The sequence below is a fragment of the Salvelinus namaycush genome, chromosome 2 (genome assembly GCF_016432855.1).
Source record: "Salvelinus namaycush isolate Seneca chromosome 2, SaNama_1.0, whole genome shotgun sequence".
Taxonomy (NCBI): domain Eukaryota; kingdom Metazoa; phylum Chordata; class Actinopteri; order Salmoniformes; family Salmonidae; genus Salvelinus; species Salvelinus namaycush.
In genome coordinates, this window is record NC_052308.1 from 25026553 (window position 1) to 25047197 (window position 20645).

Sequence of the window (20645 nt, forward strand, 5' to 3'; positions counted from 1 at the left end):
GTTTGAATAAGTTCTAATCTTCACAGTGGGAACAATATCAACAATGCACTTCCTGATGAACCCAGTCACCGAGTCAGTGTATACATCTATACGTCGGAACATTTCCCAGTCTGCGTGATCAAAACAATCTTGACACATAGATTCCAATTGGTCAGACCAATGTTGAACAGTCTTTACCACGGGAGCTTCCTGTTTAAGTTCCTACTTATAGGTGGGAAGGAGCAGAAAGGAGGTGGGATCTGACTTGTTGAAGGGAGGGCGGGGGAGGGCCTTGTACTCGTCCCAGAAGGGAGAGTAGCAATGATCCAGGGTCCATTTTGCACGTGTAGCAAAGGAGATGTGTTGATAGAATTTCGTTAGCTTTTTCAGATTTCCTGTAAGTTCTCAGCTACAATAAATGCGGCCCCAGGATATGCGTTTACCAGTTTGCACATGTAGGTAATAATACAAGAAATGTTCTGAGCAACTAATGTAAGAAATTCCAACAACCAAAAATACGACAAAGTTGGCTAGGAGCTAGAAAAAGGGTGACCGTGTCTCATCTTGTTTTCTGATTCGCCATCAGATTCACGGGTAGGAAACAAATTTATTTATAAAGTCCTTCTTACATCAGCTGATGTCACAAAGTGATGTAAAGAAACCCAGCCTAAAACCCCAAACAGCAAGCAATGCAGGTGTAGAAGCACGGTGGCTAGGAAAAACTCCCTAGAAAGGCCAGAACCTAGGAAGAAACCTAGAGAGGAACCAGGCTATGAGGGGTGGCCAGTCCTCTTCTGGCTGTGCCGGGTGGAGATTATAACAGAACATGGCCAAGATGTTCAAATGTTCATAGATGACCAGCAGGGTCAAATAAAAATAATCACAGTGGTTGTAGAGGGTGCAACAGGTCACCACATCAGGAGTAAATGTCAGTTGGATTTTCATAGCCGATCATTCAGAGTAGCTCTACCGCTCCTGCTGTCTCTAGTCAGGCCAGGTAGTCCTGAGGCATGGTCCTAGGGCTCAGGTCCTCCGAGAAAGAAAGAAAGTAAGAAAGAAAGAAAAAGAGAGAGAATTAGAGAGAGCATACTTAAATTCACACAGGACACCAGATAAGACAGGAGAAATACTCCAGAAATAACAGACTGACCCTAGCCCCCTGACACAAACTATTGCAGCATAAATACTGGAGGCTGAGACAGGAGGAGTCGGGAGACACTGTGGCCCCATCTGACGATACCCCTGGACAGGACCAAACAGGCAGGATATAACCCCACCCACTTTGCCAAAGCACAGCCCCCACACAACTAGAGGGATATCTCCAACCACCAACTTACCATCCTGAGACAAGGCCGAGCATAGCCCATGAAGATCTCCTCTACGGCACAACCCAAGGGGGGGGCGCCAACCCAAACAAATAGATGGAACCCAGACTTAGTCTATGCTCACTTAGCTACCCCCCCCCCCCCCCAAAACATTATAATAAAAATAAATATTTACAAAATGTACTGTACAGGAGTTCTCTGCCTAGGCGACCTCATGTTGCCATGGCAAAATGGCAAATAGTGTAGAATAGCATGAGATTAGCAATAAAACAACACATTTTTCATTTTTGGGGAGGTGGGTCTAAATCGGACCTTGCGGGGGGGGGGGCCGTGATACTGCGTTAAGCTATGCCTCAATTTGTTTAAATTCTGCTAACCACACATGCATGCTAGTATAATGTGCATCTATGCGCACAAGGGTGTGTCCATAGATTAGTTGACATGTAGGTTTTATAGGGAAAAGAAGGTGTGTGTATGTGTGTGACTGCGGCCACATAGTTCTTATGGTTCCCCCAACAATGTGACACTGCTGAGGGGGGAGACGGCAGTGTTTGATCATACCAGCCAACATCTGGTCATAAGGAGGAGCTAAAGTTAGCAGCAGCACATGCTGCTCTCATTACTGTAAAATGGGAGTCACATTCATGCAGGCATGACCCCCACTACAGCCCAGCACTGTAAAAGCAGGAGAGAGGGAGGAAAAGAGAGGGGGAATAAAGCAGGGTGGATGGAAGCCAAGACGAGATCCTGGGCAAGAGAGGCAAGAGAAAGGAATGAGAGAAGTGGGTGGGCGTGTTAGGGCTAAAGCGGTTGTTTCGTGGTTGATGGTATGCCAGCTGGTTAGTATGAGGATGGCTGCCGTGGTGCTGGACTGGAGGGAGAGAGGAGAGGGACTGGGAGAGGGGCTGCTGGGTAGATCAAAGCTATGACAAGCTTGTTTGATTTTAATCAGCTCTACACACCGAGTGCTGCTAACCACACCTCTCGGCCCAACAAAGCCCAGCACAGTGGTGGATTCTAGCTGCAGCTTTGACCACAGAGCCACCCGCCATCCCTGGCAGGCAGACATGTTTGAGGACCACCACCCCATCAGAGACTCTGCGGCTAATATGGTTTTCTTTGGATCCCTCTGGGTAATTCTTCTCACTGATCTCCTCAACATGATCAGACACCAGCTAATGATTCATAAGCCACCCAGGCCAGGAAAGGTTGTCAGCATCAAACAGCTGAGGGCTCTGATAATGTCATCAGATGTATGTTATTCCCTCATTGAGATCATCAAAGGTACTGGGCTCCCCCAAAGGGTGAGGTCATCACTTGGAGATACAGACACGTTGTAGAAGGGTCTGTGCAGTCAAAGTTAAAGTATGATCATCACTGTAACTGGGAGGAATCCAGGGGATGTAGAGAGGGAAGAGAAAGAGAAGAAAGATAGGAATAGGGTCCTTAAGTTCAATGAAAGTGATGATGTTTGAGCCTAAGTTATCAGAAAATTAAAGCAAAAGGATAATATAACCGGCCCTCCCTGGCCCCATATGTTCCTTACCTCCCTGGGAAAAGGCTCCTAATCATCTCACTACTCCCTGTCCTGTCCAGTTCATTAGAGGTGATGTGGATCCCCATGGCCACGGCAAGTCAGAGGCCCTCACATGGCCTCACTTTTTAAACAGAACCCCCACCCCTCTACCCTCCTACACCTCCTCCCTCTACCCCATCTCATCCTCATCCTTTATAAGTGACACGTGAAAGTTCAGACACATGGAACAAGTAATTTGTACTCTTTTACACAATCCAAGGCTGCTGTGGTGGGTGTAGACCAAAGTGGGTGGTGTCTGTGATCTGCCATGAGAAACAGAGCAGGATATGGAGCGCTTGTGACGTGGTGGTTTGTGGATCGTACAGGTCAGAAGGGTTTCTCCCCCACCAGACACATTCAGGGTGGGACAGGAAGGAATTGCTCATTTGATTACATGAACATGTCCATTCCAATGTTCTAGCTAATCATCATTACCATCATTATCATTACTATCATTATCATTATCTTCATTATCAGCATTATCGATTTGGGCTTTTAGGAGTTAACACGTTAGGAAGAGAGACCTACCTTCGAATTAAAAGTTTTAGTAGCCCAACACTCAGATTGGAATGTATTTTCTACAACTATTGCAGTTTTGGAAAAATGTAGTAGATTTTGATATTGATTTGCTACAGAACAGATAGCACCACCCACCAAATCTTATAATATAATGATAGTCCCTTTATTAGCCTTTTCCACTTAATTTGCTAAACTTTATATATACATATATTTATTAGCCCTAAACAGCCAATGCTAACATAGTATGGTCTGTCTAGAGCCCTGTAGTTGGCCTACTAATTACTTTGTTACTTTTGGATTACTTTCCCTTTAAGAGACATTAGAAGAAGTCAAACGACCGCTCTAACCCCCAGCTGTTTGATAGACCTCCCTGACAACCGTTGCCGCGTCCTCAACTAGGCGCACTTGGAAACCGAGATTTCAGCAAAGAGTGAAGGAAGTTGAAGGTGAATTTGAAGTTAACAAGTGGCAAGTTTTGTCTATTAAAACTCATAGCATCTCCGAGGGCTATTTAAGGTTTAATGTTCTTTAATATATACAGCCTGTTATAAAGTTTCTAACGATATTATTTACTCCATCATGTAGCCTACGTTCTGTGTTTTCTAACTAACGTTAGCTAGCTAGCTAGCCAGCCAGCAAGGTCATCAGCCAACGTCAATTTAGATGCTAGTCCATGAAATGCATTCATTTCAAGTGCTTTTGTCCTAAATTAGCAGAATGTCTAAGTTCTCTAGCTAGTTATGTAATAGCAAATTAGGCATTTGCGATTGTCCAGGTCTATCTGTCATGATGAAAGAATGGGTTGCGCATTGAAAATAATAAATACTTGTAGCTACAAAGAAGCGCGTGCTGGAATGCTTACTAACGCTTATTTCTTGAGGCAGACATCTACAGATGTGTGTCTGAAGATGGAAGCAAAGTATGTTCCCCAAAACCATCCCCATGGGGTTGGTGTATTTGTGCCACACACCCCTAGCAAACCTGCAGAACACAAGTTACCCCCACTGCAAAGTCACAGGAGCAAACTCCTCCCTGTCAGAAAGTACCCTGTGATTGAACAGAAAGGGTACTACTCCGAGCTCATCACTACAGCAGCAAAACCCCACCTACAGGTAATAATTAGCCTACACATTCAACTGTAGTCAGAGGGCAGCTAAAAACACTACCCTGTGATATGTTTGTTCTAAGAAATATTTTATGAAGTTATGAGCTTACACTAACTGCCTATTCATGTATCAGTCCTGTACAGATGGGCCAGAAACCCAACAGAGCTTACTGTGTCAAGCGAGCTATGAGTCCAATACTCCTAAAGGTGAGACTTTTACCCAGGGCCTGTTGGATGATAAAAATCACACTAAAATACATCAGCTACTTTACATTTGTGTATGTGTAAATATGTATTGGTATATTCTGTAAATAACAATTGATTTATTTGGGCACATATGTATTCTGTTCCTCAGTAACCACATTCCGGACTCCGTCTGACCTGCACAGTCTGGTTGAGAGGGACAAGCATGGACCCACCACCCAGCACCAGCAGCACACGGACTTCTCCACTGGAGGTTACACAGCCAAAGTCCAGCTGCCCTACCACAGCCTGCCTGGACAGCACCCCCGCAAGATAGAGATAGAGAGGTGTGTGCATCTGTGAGGGTCACAGCTAAATACACACGCACACAGTATGGGGAAGTGAATGCTCTGACATGTGTTGTGTCTCTTCTCAGGCGCAGACGGGAGTACCTGAAGCTGGATATTGCACAGCTCCTGACAGAGCAAGGCATAGACTCCAACCTCCTGATGCCTCGACACCATAGCATTGAAGAACATGTGACCACACCAGAGAATCCACCCCCACCTGTCTCAAACTACCTACCTCTGGAGGTGAGCTCCTCAAACATCTTCATAGTTAAAACATACATTTTTCGTTAATAAAACACTATCACATTGTGGTCCTTGTTTGACTCACTCGTCTTTCTTGGTTTTCTCCCCTAGGTGTTTGACAATGAGGAGTTTGACTGTCGCACTCCTCAAGACTGGCTTGCCCTTGGCTATGAAAACGGATCAACTGATCAGAAACCCATACCTGCCAAAGCTCTGCTGCCCACCACTGACAAGATACCACCAGGTTGGTGCTTTGATAATAGCTCTTAATTTGAATTAGCTGTTTACATAGGGATGTCCCAAATAGAAATTATTGTATCCTACAAGTTCTGTCTGTTGTAGTGAACAGTGTACCATATCATCATTCTGCATCATGAGAACAGAAAATAGTTAGACAGTTTCCTCTCTCTTTTCTTCTCTGGTTCTGTAGAGGACCCCAAAAGCCCCAACCTGGAGTACAGCTGGCAGTTTGTTGGGGTTCTTGACTACAACCAGGAGAAAGGGCTTTATCTGGTCCAGAAGGCCGACAAGAATGGCAGAGTGAGGGATGCCAATGGAAAACCAGTCCTAACCGAAGGACAGAGAACAAGTAATAGTTTATTACCACTTCTAGTGTATCAATGCAGTATTTTCTTGACCTGTATACAGCATACACAAAGTCTCATTCTCTGTCCCATCTCCTTGACTTTAGTAGGTGTGTTTCTGCTGTCAGCCACTCAGTACTGGATTTCCAGGATCAGGCTGCTGTTCAGTGCAGAGGACCCTCGTCTGTTTTCCCAGCGGGTGCAGTTTGCCCAGCGCTGCAGAGAGAACACAGAGGCCCTGCTGCTCTACCACCTGTCTGTAGACTGTATGCCAGTGTGGAGTGGCACCTCGTCTCTCAATGCACAAAGTCTTGCCCGTGTCAAAGAGCATGCCCTCTCTACACCTGGCCTTCGACTCAAACTGTGAGAGACATCCCTCATTTTCTAATCTAATACTCATATTTTACAGTTAGCCTTTCATTCATGGTAGAGACTGTTTAGCTATCTTTTTTCTAAAGCAGACTGACCATCAGGCTGTGTTTATTGAATAAGAGCAGGATATGAATGTCAGGAGACTGAATTGTGCATAATACTGTACAGTAAATGGAGCATTACCTTTAGGATGCATTTCTGTGTAATGTGTTGTGGTGGCAGGCTGCAGGAGTGTATTGTACGTCTGGAGAAGGAGATCAATCTGGAGTATGACCGCACCATGAACCGGATCAGCTTTGATAGGGTAGTGCTCACCAACCCTGAGGATTTCTCCCACATCACCCTGCCCCAGAGAGAGCCAGAACGTGTGCCCCAGAATGGTGAGTTCACTGGAGGGTTTTTTGGAGATGTAAGACCTAAGGATGGGCATGTTTATTCGAATATCCAAACGGGGTGGACGTTAGTGTTCGATTACTTGTGTGAGTGTTATACTACAGTTTACTATAGAATAGTACAGTACTTACTATATAATTATGTAGTAAACTAGTATATTGTAGAATACTATTCTACACACTGTTGTATCCCTCGATCGTGTAGTATTTACTATATATCGTTTTGTAATATACTAGAATACTATAATAAATAGTACAGTATACTACAGACCGCAAAAACACGACAGTAAATACTACAGTAATGACCTCAAAAACTCTACAGTCCGCAAAAACACTACAGTAATTACTATAGCATGTGCTACAGTATTTAATTTGTATATACCCTGCCCATTCCCATTCTCCTCTCCCATATCCCAATTTGTGCCACCCATAAGTGAGAAACCTACATGACAAGTATAGACCATATATTTTGTTCCCTACAGGTTATAGATACGAGCAGAAGCTCTGAACTATCCATTCAGACCTCAGTCCTACTTACGTATAGGTTATGGAAAATGTGCTCTTTGAGTATTTTGTCCAATAGGTTTCCTCAAGGAAGCCCCCACTGCTATGTCAAAGATAATATAACAAAAACACGATAGTAAATACTACAGTAAGGTCTGCAAAAACACTACAGTAAATACTACAGTATACTACAGTCCGCAAAAACACTAAAGAAATTACTATAGTATATACTACCGTTTTTTTCAGTATTTATACAATAGTAAATGGTGAATACTACAGTATACTAAAGCCATGTCTGCAATACTACAGTGAATACTACAGTAAAGTCCGCAAAAACATTACAGAGAATACTATAGTATTTTTTCATGTGGGATTATAACAATGAAAAAGCTTTGTCTAAATTAAATTATCTTTGTGACATTGATACATACAGGGATATACCATGACATTTGAATTTCCTTTATTTAATAAAACAACAAACTTTTGAATGTAGTTTTTATGACGGTGCCATGAGCTAGCGCATTTAGCCCTCCAGTCAGCCCTGACAACGATATGCTATTTTCTCCTCTTCAAATAGCAATTACATGCGCACACAGGAGGTTCCACAAGACCTGATGTACATTTAACATTTTAGTCATTTAGCAGATTTTTCACCTAGTTGGCTAATGCTCTTAACTGCTAGGCTACCTGCAGCTCTGATGTAACGGCGTTAAGAACGTTCCGTAAGCTCACACCGCAGCTAGCTTGAAATGTTGCGGATGGAATCATCTAATCGGTACCTTTTGGGTGGCTCAACCCACTGGCTCAACCCACTGTTTCCAATAACTACCGGAGAACTGCAGGCAGGGGGGTATCTGAAAAAAAATCATGATATTATTGGAATAGTGAAACATTTAAAATGACCATCCCCGGCCTCCCGAGTGGCACAGCGGTCTAAGGCACTGCATCGCACTGCTTGAGGCGTCACTACAGACCCGGGTTCAATCCCAAGCTGTGTCACAACCGGCCGTGAACGGGAGTCCCATAGGGCGGCGCACAATTGGCCCAGCATTGTCAAGGTTAGGGGAGAGTTTTGCCGGGGATGGGCTTTACTTGGCTCATCGCGCTCTGGCGACTACTTGTGACGGGCCGGGCGCCTGTAGACAGACTTCAGTCATCAGTTGAACGGTGTTTCCTCCAACACATTAGTGCAGCTGGCTTCCAGGTTAAGTGTTAAAGTGTTAAGAAGTGAAATTGGGGAGGAAAAGGGGGTAATAAAAGCCCATCCCTCTACTAGTAAGATATAAGATTGGGTTCAGGGGGCCAGGGTCTCTTTGTGAACCCTGACAGAAATGGGTTTACGAGATGAGCAGTCGATGACACCTGTAATGACACCTCTTAAACATTGTACACCTGACATGTCCACAGGCTTTGTGTCTGTCCCTACATACCCCTTTGAGAAGAACCGTGCTGCGTTTGCCTTCAACTCCCTGCTCACCAAGCCGGAGGTGATCTCTGCCTTGTCCAAAGTGCGGGGCGAGTGCAACAGGGTGGCTGCTATGAGTCTGTTCCATGTCACCTTCACCAAGTCGTTGCGTCTAGAGGAGTTTGAGCTCACCCAGTCTCAGACACATGCACAGGTATTGTAACACACAGCCCTAGAAACATTATGATACTCTGCTGGCATCAGTCCTGCTCTCTGAAGAATATCTTTGAAGAATTCTAGTTGTTGTGAAATTCAAGACAGTTACTAGCAGCCATACACTGCCATACATTGAAAGCCATACACATCAAAAGCTAACCCATCCCTGGTCCCTCGTGGCCCCTTAGGTGCAGCTGTTCCTGCGGGACTCATGGGTGACCACCCTGTGTAAGGGCATCCACACCAGCCTGAGAGACGTGGGCCCTGGCTGGTTTAGTCTGACGGAGTCCCGCTGGGAGGTGTACAGGATGTCCAAGCTGTGCAGCCTCATGGCCCTGGTGCGCTACAGCCTGCAGGACTCACTGCGCTTCCTGGTGCAGGACTCCCTGGTCAGCCTGGCTCAGCTGCTGCTGGATGCCTGCCACAGTGTTCTCCACTGCCCACAGGACCTGACCTGGGGCTCCAACCTCATCAACAGCCCCTACAAGTGAGATCACATCACCACTCTGTCTCTATTGCTCTCTCTTTCTTTCTAACTACTCTCTATTTATTTGTCTCCCTCATAGGGTTGCAAAGTGAGGGTATATTACTGGTAACTTTAGAAGTTTACAAGTAAACTACCCGATTCTGGTAACTTTCAAGTTTTTTAATAAACTCAGCAAAAAAATAAACTTCCTTTGAATGTCAACTGCGTTTATGTTCAGCAAACTTAACATGTGTAAATATTTGTATAAACATAACATGATTCATCAACTGAGACATAAACTGAACAAGTTCCACAGACATGTGACTAACAGAAATGGAATAATGTGTCCCTAAACAAAGGGGGGGTCAAAATCAAAAGTAACAGTCAGTATCTGGTGTGGCCACCAGCTGCATTAAGTACTGCAGTGCATCTCCTCATCTCCTTATATCTCCCTAATCTTACTACATTTGCACACACTGTATATAGACGTTTCTATTGTGTTATTGACTGTACGTTTGTTTATTCCATGTGTAACTCTGGGTTGTTTGTGTCGCACTGTTTTGCTTCATCTTGGCCAGGTCGCAGTTGTAAATGAGAACTTGTTATCAACTGGCCTACCTGGTTAAATAAAGGTGAAATAAAAATAAATGCATGTTTTAAAAAAAGTTCCCGGACATTTCTGGGGGGGAATAGCCCTAGCCCTCACCCTCCGATCCAACAGGTCCCAGACGTGCTCAATGGGATTGAGATCCGGGCTCTTCGCTGGCCATGGCAGAACACTGACATTCCTGTCTTGCAGGAAATAACGCACAGAACGAGCAGTATGGCTGGTGGAATTGTCATGCTGGAGGGTCATGTCAGGATGAGCCCGCAGGAAGGGTACCACATGAGGTAGGAGGATGTCTTCCCTGTAACGCACAGCGTTGAGATTGCCTGCAATGACAACAAGCTCATTCTGATGATGCTGTGACAGACCGCCCCAGACCATGACCCTCCACCTCCAAATCGATCCCGCTCCAGAGTACAGGCCTCGGTGCAACACTCATTCCTTCGACGATAAATACGAATCCGACCATCACCCCTGGTGGGACAAAACCGTGACTCGTCAATGAAGAGCACTTTTTGCCAGTCCTGTCTGGTTTGTGCCCATAGGTGACGTCGTTGCCGTTGATGTCTGGTGAGGACCTGCCTTACAACAGGCCTACAAGCTCTCAGTCCAGCCTCTCTCAGCCTATTGCGGACAGTCTGAGCACTGATGGAGGGATTCCTGGTTCCTGGTGTAACTCAGGCAGTTGTTGTTGCCATCCTGTACCTGTCCTGCAGGTGTGATGTTCGGATGTACCGGTCCTGTGCAGGTGTTGTTACACGTGGTCTGCCACTGCAAGGACGATCAGCTGTCCGTCCTGTCTCCCTGTAGCGCTGTCTTAGCCGTCTCACAGTACGGACATTGCAATTTATTGTCCTGGCCACATCTGCATTCCTCATGCCTCCTTGCAGCATGCCTAAGTCACGTTCACGCAGATGAGCAGGGACCCTGGACATCTTTCTTTTTGTGTTTTTCAGTGTCAGTAGAAAGGCCTCTTTAGTGTTCTAAGTTTTCATAACTGTGACCTTAATTGCCTACCGTCTGTAAGCTGTTAGTGTCTTAACGACCGTTCCACAGGTGCATGTTCATTAATTGTTTATGGTTCATTGAATAAGCATGGGAAACAGTATTTAAACCCTTTGCAATGAAGATCTGTGAAAGCCCTTTCTAGTTATTTGGATTTTTACGAATTATCTTTGAAAGACAGGGTCCTGAAAAAGGGACGTTTCTTTTTTTGCTGAGTTTAGTTTTTATCACATGATATCTTGTGGCCTTTTTGGGTACTTCAGATTTTTTTAAATAAAGGAGAGCCGCACACTCTAGGAGCTCAGATACAAAAATATTTTATGTCCAACGTTTCGACAGACAAGCTCTCTTCATCAGGGTATAATGACAAACACTGTTGGGTGACTCATTTATATAGTATCAAAAGACAGACACAGGTGTGTTCCACTCCGCTAGCCAGCACCTCGCCTAAATAGGTGTGCATTTCTTTCACCTCTGGGTACTTCAGATTATCACAGGTGTCTGTAATTAGCTTTGGCCCTCTCTGTGACCTTATCAAATGTAAAATATATAAAATAAGATTATTTTAAATTGTAAACTGGGTGGTTTGAGACCTGAATGTTGATTGGCTGACAGCCGTGGTATATCAGACCGTATACCATGGGTATGACAAAACATTTATTTTTACTGCTCTAATTACGTTGGTAACCAGTTTATAATAGCAATAAGGCACCTCGGGGGTTTGTGGAATATGGCCAATATACACTGCTCAAAAAAATAAAGGGAACACTTAAACAACACAATGTAACTCCAAGTCAATCACACTTCTGTGAAATCAAACTGTCCACTTAGGAAGCAACACTGATTGACAATAAATTTCACATGCTGTTGTGCAAATGGAATAGACAAAAGGTGGAAATTATAGGCAATTAGCAAGACACCCCCAATAAAGGAGTGGTTCTGCAGGTGGTGACCACAGACCACTTCTCAGTTCCTATGCTTCCTGGCTGATGTTTTGGTCACTTTTGAATGCTGGCAGTGCTTTCACTCTAGTGGTAGCATGAGACGGAGTCTACAACCCACACAAGTGGCTCAGGTAGTGCAGCTCATCCAGGATGGCACATCAATGCGAGCTGTGGCAAGAAGGTTTGCTGTGTCTGTCAGCGTAGTGTCCAGAGCATGGAGGCGCTACCAGGAGACAGGCCAGTACATCAGGAGACGTGGAGGAGGCCGTAGGAGGGCAACAACCCAGCAGCAGGACCGCTACCTCCGCCTTTGTGCAAGGAGGAGCTCTGCCAGAGCCCTGCAAAATGACCTCCAGCAGGCCACAAATGTGCATAATTTCCACCTTTTGTCTATTCCATTTGCACAACAGCATGTGAAATGTATTGTCAATCAGTGTTGCTTCCTAAGTGGACAGTTTGATTTCACAGAAGTGTGATTGACTTGGAGTTACATTGTGTTGTTTAAGTGTTCCCTTTATTTTTTTGAGCAGTGTACTATGGCTAAGTGCTGTGTCCAGGCACTCCATGATGCGTCGTGACTAAGAACAACTCTTAGCCGTGGTATATTGGCCAAATACCACACCCCTCGTGCCTTATTTGGTAAATTTTACCATGGCATTGAATACTTGTTTCTGATTGGCTTGAAGGGCTTTCTAGAGTGTGCATTATTTTCCTATAACGCACGTTATATGAGCACGGTAGAATTCAATGGCTATAGTTCATTCTTACGTGTTTTGTTTGAGCTGCTTTTGAAACCAAAATTCGAATTGAAAACATTGGCATTGTTGAATTCGATTTCCATAGTAGCAAGCTAGGACTGATGGTTTGGTTAGCTAAACTAGAAAGTCTGTTTGTTTGGTTCACATGGCAGCTACTGTGGCTATGGGCATCCACACCAAACGCGCTCCAGACACGCAGGTTGAAATATCAAAACGAACTCTGATATTTATTATTATATTAATTTGGGGACAGGTCGAAACACATGAAACATTCATGGACATTTAGCCAAGTTCTATTTTACCGCCTGGCTACGCAGACGCTCGTTGACGAGCGCGAGCAGTTTAGATTAAATGATTGAACAACATGTATGTGTACATTTATTTTGCAACGCTTGCGCACGCAACGCGAGCGGTGTGGTCAGCATTTTAGTTATGCACTCCTATGTATCTCCACAGGCCGAAGAAGAACCCGCTGTTCTTGGTAGATCTGGTTCTGGATGTGACTGGGGTCCACTACAGCACTCCTCTGGAGAATTTTGAGACTTCCATCATTACCCTGTTTGATAAGGGGATCCTTTCCACCCACAATGTACCTCAGCTGGATAAGGCAAGACAAGACACCATGCATTCCATCATTTTGACAATTTATTTAAATTACAGTAATGAAGTTAGAATTTATTTGTTTCACACTTCTGCCGTATATGATGATGGCTTTCTGTGTCTCTCAGTTTGTGATGCAGAAGATGTTCATCAGTGGCACTCCTCTGTTGGAGTCAGTGGGTCTGTGGGAGCCTGCGGTGGCAGAGCTGAGGGAGAGGGTCCGTGCCGCTCTGCGACAGGCTGCCATCCCACTCCGGGCCTACGCCCGCGAGTATGAGAGATACCTAGAGCTGCACAACTCAGACATAGAGACCTTCCTTAAGTAAGACCTGTCTCAGTAGAACTTGTAGTTGTAGCACTTGTGACTATGTCTGTAACTAAGTCTTTGTGTGTATGTGTCCCAGGGCCCACAGCCAGGAGGAGCAGACTCCCCAGGAGGTGAAGAGGGAGGTGGTACAGCACCTAAAGGAGAAGGAGCGTCTAGACCACTCCTTCCCATCCTCCATCGTCATCGGCCCCTTCACCGTCAGCGTGGAGAGTGTCCGCCAGAGCCTGTCCAAGAAACGCAGAGCCCTGGCTAACGCCGTGCTCGACCGGCTTGCCCTCAAACTCCGCAAGCAAGTGGAGGACGTAAGTCTCAAGTCTTTTCAATAGATTTGTGTAGCAAAGTACAGGAATATCATACTTGAGGATGTACAATGGTCAACGTTGTTTAGTAGGCATTGCATGTGATGTTAAGTGCAGATATGTTTGTTAGTATTTGGCTCATACCAGTCTGTACTGTGTGTTTTGTTTGTTTCCAGGCATGTGAAGAGTGTAAGGCTGTCAGCAGGAAGCTGCATGAGAAGCCGAACAGCATTGAGGAGCTGACCGACCAACGTGAATGGATGAAGCAGATCTCAGATCAGCTCAAGGCCCATGAGGTACAGAGAATAAATGATACAGACTTGCAGAGAATAGAATACATCATTTTTGGTACTGTAAAGATCATCCTCTTGATTAGAGAGTTCTCATTTTGTGTGTCACTTTCCTCAGGAGCTCCTATTCAAAGCCATGTCAGACTACGAGTTGATCGATGAGTTCTTCTACACCCTGTCAAATGAGGACTTCAATGGAAAGTAAGGCTGGCTGTTACAACACGTTGAAAGATTGACATACTGATTTTGTATTGGAGTGAGAACGAGAGGTCAAACTAGGAGTGTAGGAAGTAAATAGGTTTGAGTGAATGCTGAAAGTGAGAGCGTGAGTGTCTGTCCCTTTTGCTGTGCAGGTGGACAGCCATTGGGTGGCCACATAAGATTGTGACCCAGATGGAGACGGTGTCGTCCCAGCATGTTGAGGATGAAGAACGCTTCAACAAGATCCAGCAGGCTGACCAGAACAACTTCCAGGAGCGCCTGGACTCTCTACAGGTGAGCCATGCTTTCAAATCCCTAGCCTTTGGAAAAAAATGACCCTTTTCTGTTGCCTGCCTCTGCATATGTTGTTGCAGATGGTGGTGGCTGGCTTTTCTGGGTACACGGACATCAGCCGAGCCCACGAGGTGGCCAACGAGGTACGACGCGTGGGCAAGCAGCTGAAGGAGTCCCAGACCATGGCCCAGACATACAACAACCGGGACCGTCTGTTTGGCATCCCTGTCACCAACGTGAGTGTGGCGTTACTGACTCGATCTGCCTCCCCAATGGCTTCTCCTTGATATAGACTATGCTTTTGTTGAGCAATCAACCAACATGTAAAAACAAAGACTGACTTGTACTGACTGGCGGCTGTGTCTGTGTTGCAGTACGACCGTCTGCAGAAGCTGATCAGGGACTTCCAGCCATTCAGAGACCTGTGGACCACCACGTCAGACTGGCTGCGGTGGCACGAGAGCTGGCACAATGACCCCCTTTCCATCATTGACCCCGAGCAGCTGGAGCGCAACGTCACAGACGCCTTCAAGACCATGCACAAGTGTGTCAAAATGTTCAAGGACATCCCCGGTGAGCAGTGGTGGAAAAAGTACTCAATTGTCATACTTGAGTAAAAGTAAAGATACCTTAATCGAAAATGAATCAAGTGAAAGTCACCCAGTAAAATACTACTTGAGTAAAAGTCTAAACGTATTTGGTTTTAAATATACTTAAGTATCAAAAGTATAAGTATAAATCATTTCAAGTTCCTTATATTAAGCAAACCAGACGGCACCATTTTTTATTTTTTATTGACGGATAGCCAGGGGCACACTCCAACACTTGGACATAATTTATAAACAAAGCATTTGTGTTTAGTGAGTCTGCCAGATCAGAGGCAGTAGGGAAGACCAGGGATGATCTCTTGATAAGTGTGTGAATTGGACCATTTTCCTGTCAAAATGTAACAAGCACTTTTGGGTGTCAGGGAAAATGTATGGAGTAAAAAAAAAAGCACATTACTTTCTTTAGGAATGTAGTGAAGTAAAAGTAAAAGTTGCCAAAAATATAAATAGTAAAGTAAAATACAGATACCCCCCAAAATGACTTAAGTAGTACTTTAAAGTATTTTTACTTAAGTACTTTACACCACTGCCGGTGAGTGACGCTTTATCAAGTAATCAAATCTGATTTGTATACAAAGTCCTTAACATAACCATGGCCTTAACCTCCCAAAAGCAAGAATCAATGAGTGGCAAGGGGAAAAAGATCTGTCTCTCTACCTCTTTCCTTCTCTCTCTCCCTCCCTACCTACCTACACACACACACCAGCGTGTCAGGAGGTGGCTTCTGACATCCGGGGGAAGATAGATGACTTCCGTCCCTACATCCCTCTGATCCAGGGCCTGAGGAATCCTGGGATGAGGGGCAGACACTGGCAGCTGCTGTCAGACCGCATCCACATGAATGTCAAGCCCAAGGCCAACCTCACTTTCTCCCGTTGCCTGGAGCTAGGCCTGCAGGACCATGTGGATGAGATAGCACGGGTGGCCGAGGTGGCAGGGAAGGAGTACGCCATCGAACAGGTACTGGATAACTGCAGGCAGTAATAAAGTGGCTAATATCTGTTTTAGCCAATAGCGCTGACGGACACAGTTATCTAATATCCTAATTTTGGACTGAACTGAATGTGTCCCTGTCCTCCCTCTCCCCATTCAGGCTCTGGATAAGATGGAGCATGAGTGGTCGACGGTGGCCTTCGAGGTGTTGCCCTACAAGGAGACGGGCACTTACATCCTGAAGAGCCCAGACGAGGCGTCACAGCTGCTGGATGACCACATAGTCATGACCCAGAGCATGTCTTTCTCCCCCTACAAGAAACCATTTGAGGAACGCATCAGCACGTGGGAGAGCAAGCTCAGGATGACTCAGGTACAGCAGAAAGATACATAAGTCTGACTGGGTGTCATTGTAAGGAGAAGGAGGCTAAAGTAACATTGAAAGTGTCCTACTAGGTGAATGGAGAGCCTTAAAAGGCTGATTGGCCCATTGGCCCATTTGGCCCATTTAAAATCCCTGTAGTAGATGTTGTTCATTCTTCATGAGATGTTTCAAAGCCTCATTAATGTTGTGTGACTGCCCTTTGCTGGTGCTTGCAGGATGTGCTGGAAGAGTGGCTGACCTGCCAGCGCTCCTGGCTTTACCTGGAGCCTATCTTCAGCTCTGACGACATCAACCGCCAGTTGCCTGTAGAGGGAAAGAGGTACCAGACCATGGAGCGCACCTGGAGGAAAGTGATGAAGAGCGCCTACGACAACAAACAGGTGAGATACTGTAATCACAACACAATACAACAACAACCCACATCATGCTTAGATTTACTTCAATAAGGTTCAGTGTTAATACTGAGTGTAAACGAAATGTGTATTGTGTGTGTGCGTACGTGCATGTGTGTGTCTAGGTGATTGACCTGTGCCCGGACCCCCGTCTGTTGGACAGTCTGAGGGATTGTAATAAGCTGTTGGAGCTGGTGCAGAAGGGTCTGAGCGACTACCTAGAGACCAAGCGTGGCTCCTTCCCCAGGTATGCTGTCACTATTGACTGTGTTTCAGCTCTAACCAATGTGACTGTTTATTTAGATTCAGTATTACAGATGAATTCGATAGTTGTTGATTAATACCATTAGAAACAGCTTTGAATTGATCTTTCTCAGAAATGGCAACATAGAGAACTTTTGCCTTTGCAGGTTCTATTTCCTGTCTGACGACGAGCTCCTGGAGATTCTCTCCCAGACCAAGGATCCCACAGCAGTACAGCCTCATCTGCGCAAATGCTTCGAGAACATTGCACGGGTTAGTCTGTCTCTCTCTATCCCCCTGCACCCCTTTTCAAATATTCCTTTTCTCGAGTTGTATCTCTTTCTATCTCTTCTCCTTCTCTGTGTCCCACAGCTTAAGTTCCAGTCAGACCTGCAGATCACTCATATGTACTCTGGGGAGGGGGAGGAGGTCAAGCTCTGCCTGCCAGTGTGGCCCTCTGGGAATGTGGAGGACTGGCTGAGGGAGGTGGAGAAGTCTATGAAGGCCTGTCTGAGGGACAACATTGAACGCTCGCTGAAGGTCTACCCACAGGTCAGCCCCTTACCAAATCTACAGTAGCAGTGCATGGGTAAAATTTCTGGGGAAGCCAAGCCAGGGGGGAAAAAGCCATATTACAATCTATGTGTTGTTATAATTGCGTTGTTTGCTCTATAACCTGTTAGTTCATATGCCACCGTGATATATAGGCCTAAGGCCCAGACAATAAGAAGACAACAGTCACACTGTGGCAGAATAAATTCAACCACATGGTTGTTTCATCACAAAACCGGAGAGCAACATCTGTCTGGTGAAGTCCACAAAGGATATTTGAATGTAACAGTTACATGACCTACAGCATGGGCAAGCAAGTTAATGTTTCGGACATTTTCGAACTAGTCAACAACTACTGATTTAGAGCCACAGAGTTACCGCAAGTCACAAAGAAAACAGGAGATGCCTCCTCTATTCAAGCACCATTTCAACTTCAACATTTCAATATCATCAAATCACCTATGCTTGTTCTAATACAGTGACAACTTAAAGATACCAAAAACAATTTAGACCAATCAATCTAAGCTAAATATGTGTGGCTGTCCATGGTACTGATTTATGTGCGTGTGTGTGTGCAAGTAGAAAAACATGTAGACTCGCCGTACTTGTAGAGAAATGCCAATTCTCCTGTCTTTCATGTTGCCCAAATGGTCTATGACTGTCATACAGTAAACGCTTTTAATTTTTGTTGTCCTAGGCTACCTGGCTAAAATGCTTGCTCGCTAACCTAACTTCCTTTAATGGGCAACAATGAGCCAGCTAGTTAATATTAGTCTTCTACATCTAGCTACATATTGAACTCCCATCCTCTCAGTCCAGGGGCACAAGGTATTAATTTATAGTTGGATCAGATTCACCGTTGTAATCGTTGGCCAGTACGGAGAATTAAGTAAAAGTCCAAATCCTTATCTCCATCCATGTCTAATTTAGGAAAGGGACGATTTTAACTAGCTAGCTAGCCAGCCATCGGAAGACAACGACACAACGAGATGCAACAATTCAATTTTTTTCTGTCAATTACATTATGCTTTTGATGTGATGTGATTGGTGTGAAGATAATTCCGAACTGACTTCCCTTGACACTTTTTTTTGGTTCGCCAGGACCAACCACAGTTGAGCTCACTGAGTTTAGCTCATTGGCTATTATTTTAGAATGTTTTTATCAAGGGAGACCAAATGCTTGTTGGCTTCCCTTGCTATAGAATTCAATGCTGTGGGTGGCAATGATATCATACATTTTTAGGCCAGACAGCATCAGATACTTAAGTGATAATGGCCGAAAAGGCGATGTTTGGAGGATATATTGGCATGAGTGTTGTTAGGCTTTCTAGGGTTGCTACCCAGGCTGTCTGGTCGTTCGTTGTATCAGTTCCGTTGCCTTAGACGTGACCCAGTCTTTCAGTCTTTTTGTTCTGTATCTATGGACGCGACGTGGTTTCTTCCTAGGTTTTGGCCTTTCTAGGGAGTTTTTCCTAGCCACCGTGCTTCTACACCTGTATTGCTTGCTGTTTGGGGTTTTACGCTGGGTTTCTGTACAGCACTTCGAGATATTAGCTGATGTACGAAGGGCTATATAAAATAAACTTGATTTGATTTGATTTGACCCAGTCATACCTTCTAAATGTTCCATTGCCATACTAGCTAGCAACGTTCTTATCCCTTGCTTGCTATCTAGCCAACTATGGCTAACTTACAGTCACGTCAAAAAGTGCAGTCAGAATAAAAGCAAAGTAGCTGCATTTGCATTTGTTTAAGCTGTTTTCTAGTGACATTTATTTGGATAATGTTACAGCCAGAACATTGAGCTAATGAGGCGCGATTTCGCCTGGCATAGAAAATGTGCTCACTCGTCAGGACACTGTTGTTCAGAAAAGCTATCTAACACCACAATCACTTCAAACTGAAGCTGGAAAGACTGCAAACTAGCACTTCATTTTGTTTTACCGTTTTTCAATTTACATTTCTTTGTATATATCCATGGATATGATTGTTTTTTTCTTGGTCCGTTTTCGGGGGAAGCCTGACTTCCCTTGGCAGCCATGAATACACACAACTGCCAATATATCAACCAGTTGACAGAAAACTACACAGTTCAAACATGATTTTGTCTTACTGTATTGTCATCTGTTACACTGGGCTAAGGTTTTTGGATTTGACAAAAGGTGCCCAAGCTTTGTGAAACGCACTGACAACTGTGATGTGTGTGTGCCCTCCTGTCCCTTCCCCTTAGCAACCGCGTACAGAGTGGGTGTTATCATGGCCTGGGCAGGTGGTGATCGCTGGCTGCCAGACCTTCTGGACCACTGAGGTGTCAAATGCACTGGAGCAGGGAGACCTAACTGACCGACTCTATCCCCAGCTACAAACACAGGTGTGTATCCTAAGTTTTCCCAAAGCTTGGCTAGACCCTGGCTATAGATGGGTTAGTTGACAACGTTACGAAAACTATGTGTGTATTGTTGTGATTCTGAATGGCCAGATTGTTAGCAAGAATGACAAGAAACTGCCACATGGGGAATCGTAAGTGTCTTGTTTTTAAGTGTTTTGACTGATTTCATGTTAATACATATTGCTAAAGTGTGCTAGCTAGCTAACCAACAACTGTAACAATGTATTTGAGAGACAACAAGTGCTTATTGTGCAAATGTATTTATGTTTTCAATAAACATTGGAGACGAAATATAGCTTACATGTTGTCAATCTAAGCCAACCTCATCTGTTTGGCCCATAGTTGCGCACAAGTCAGTTGTTGCTAAACAATCAACCTGTCTATTTTGTAGCTGAAGTTCAGATGTGCATGGAAAACATTTGACATTTTAGTCATTTAGTAGACGCTCTTATCCAGAGGGACTTACAGTAGAGTGAGTGCATAAATGTTCATACGTTTTTCTCTGCGGGAATCAAACCCACAACCCTGGTGTTGCAAGCCCCATGATCTACCTACTGAACCAACTGGGACCATCAGTATGGCTTCAATGGGCTATGAT

General features: G+C 44.8%; 1 protein-coding gene across 1 annotated transcript in view; it reads left to right on the forward strand.

Moving 5' to 3' along the window:
- The first annotated feature begins 4629 nt into the window (after positions 1-4629).
- The window catches only part of dnah1 (dynein, axonemal, heavy chain 1), a 59777-nt gene continuing 43761 nt past the window's right edge, over positions 4630-20645 (forward strand). The window contains exons 1-24 of the mRNA XM_038964508.1: positions 4630-4711; positions 4860-5034; positions 5124-5280; positions 5392-5524; positions 5711-5869; positions 5972-6220; positions 6449-6616; positions 8540-8751; positions 8942-9240; positions 12990-13140; positions 13262-13455; positions 13538-13763; positions 13937-14056; positions 14169-14251; positions 14404-14545; positions 14626-14781; positions 14920-15118; positions 15860-16113; positions 16247-16459; positions 16687-16851; positions 16989-17110; positions 17274-17379; positions 17479-17658; positions 19889-20029. Of these exons, the coding sequence (XP_038820436.1) occupies positions 4630-4711; positions 4860-5034; positions 5124-5280; positions 5392-5524; positions 5711-5869; positions 5972-6220; positions 6449-6616; positions 8540-8751; positions 8942-9240; positions 12990-13140; positions 13262-13455; positions 13538-13763; positions 13937-14056; positions 14169-14251; positions 14404-14545; positions 14626-14781; positions 14920-15118; positions 15860-16113; positions 16247-16459; positions 16687-16851; positions 16989-17110; positions 17274-17379; positions 17479-17658; positions 19889-20029 (4086 nt within the window). The remainder of the gene's footprint in view (positions 4712-4859; positions 5035-5123; positions 5281-5391; positions 5525-5710; positions 5870-5971; positions 6221-6448; positions 6617-8539; positions 8752-8941; positions 9241-12989; positions 13141-13261; positions 13456-13537; positions 13764-13936; positions 14057-14168; positions 14252-14403; positions 14546-14625; positions 14782-14919; positions 15119-15859; positions 16114-16246; positions 16460-16686; positions 16852-16988; positions 17111-17273; positions 17380-17478; positions 17659-19888; positions 20030-20645) is intronic.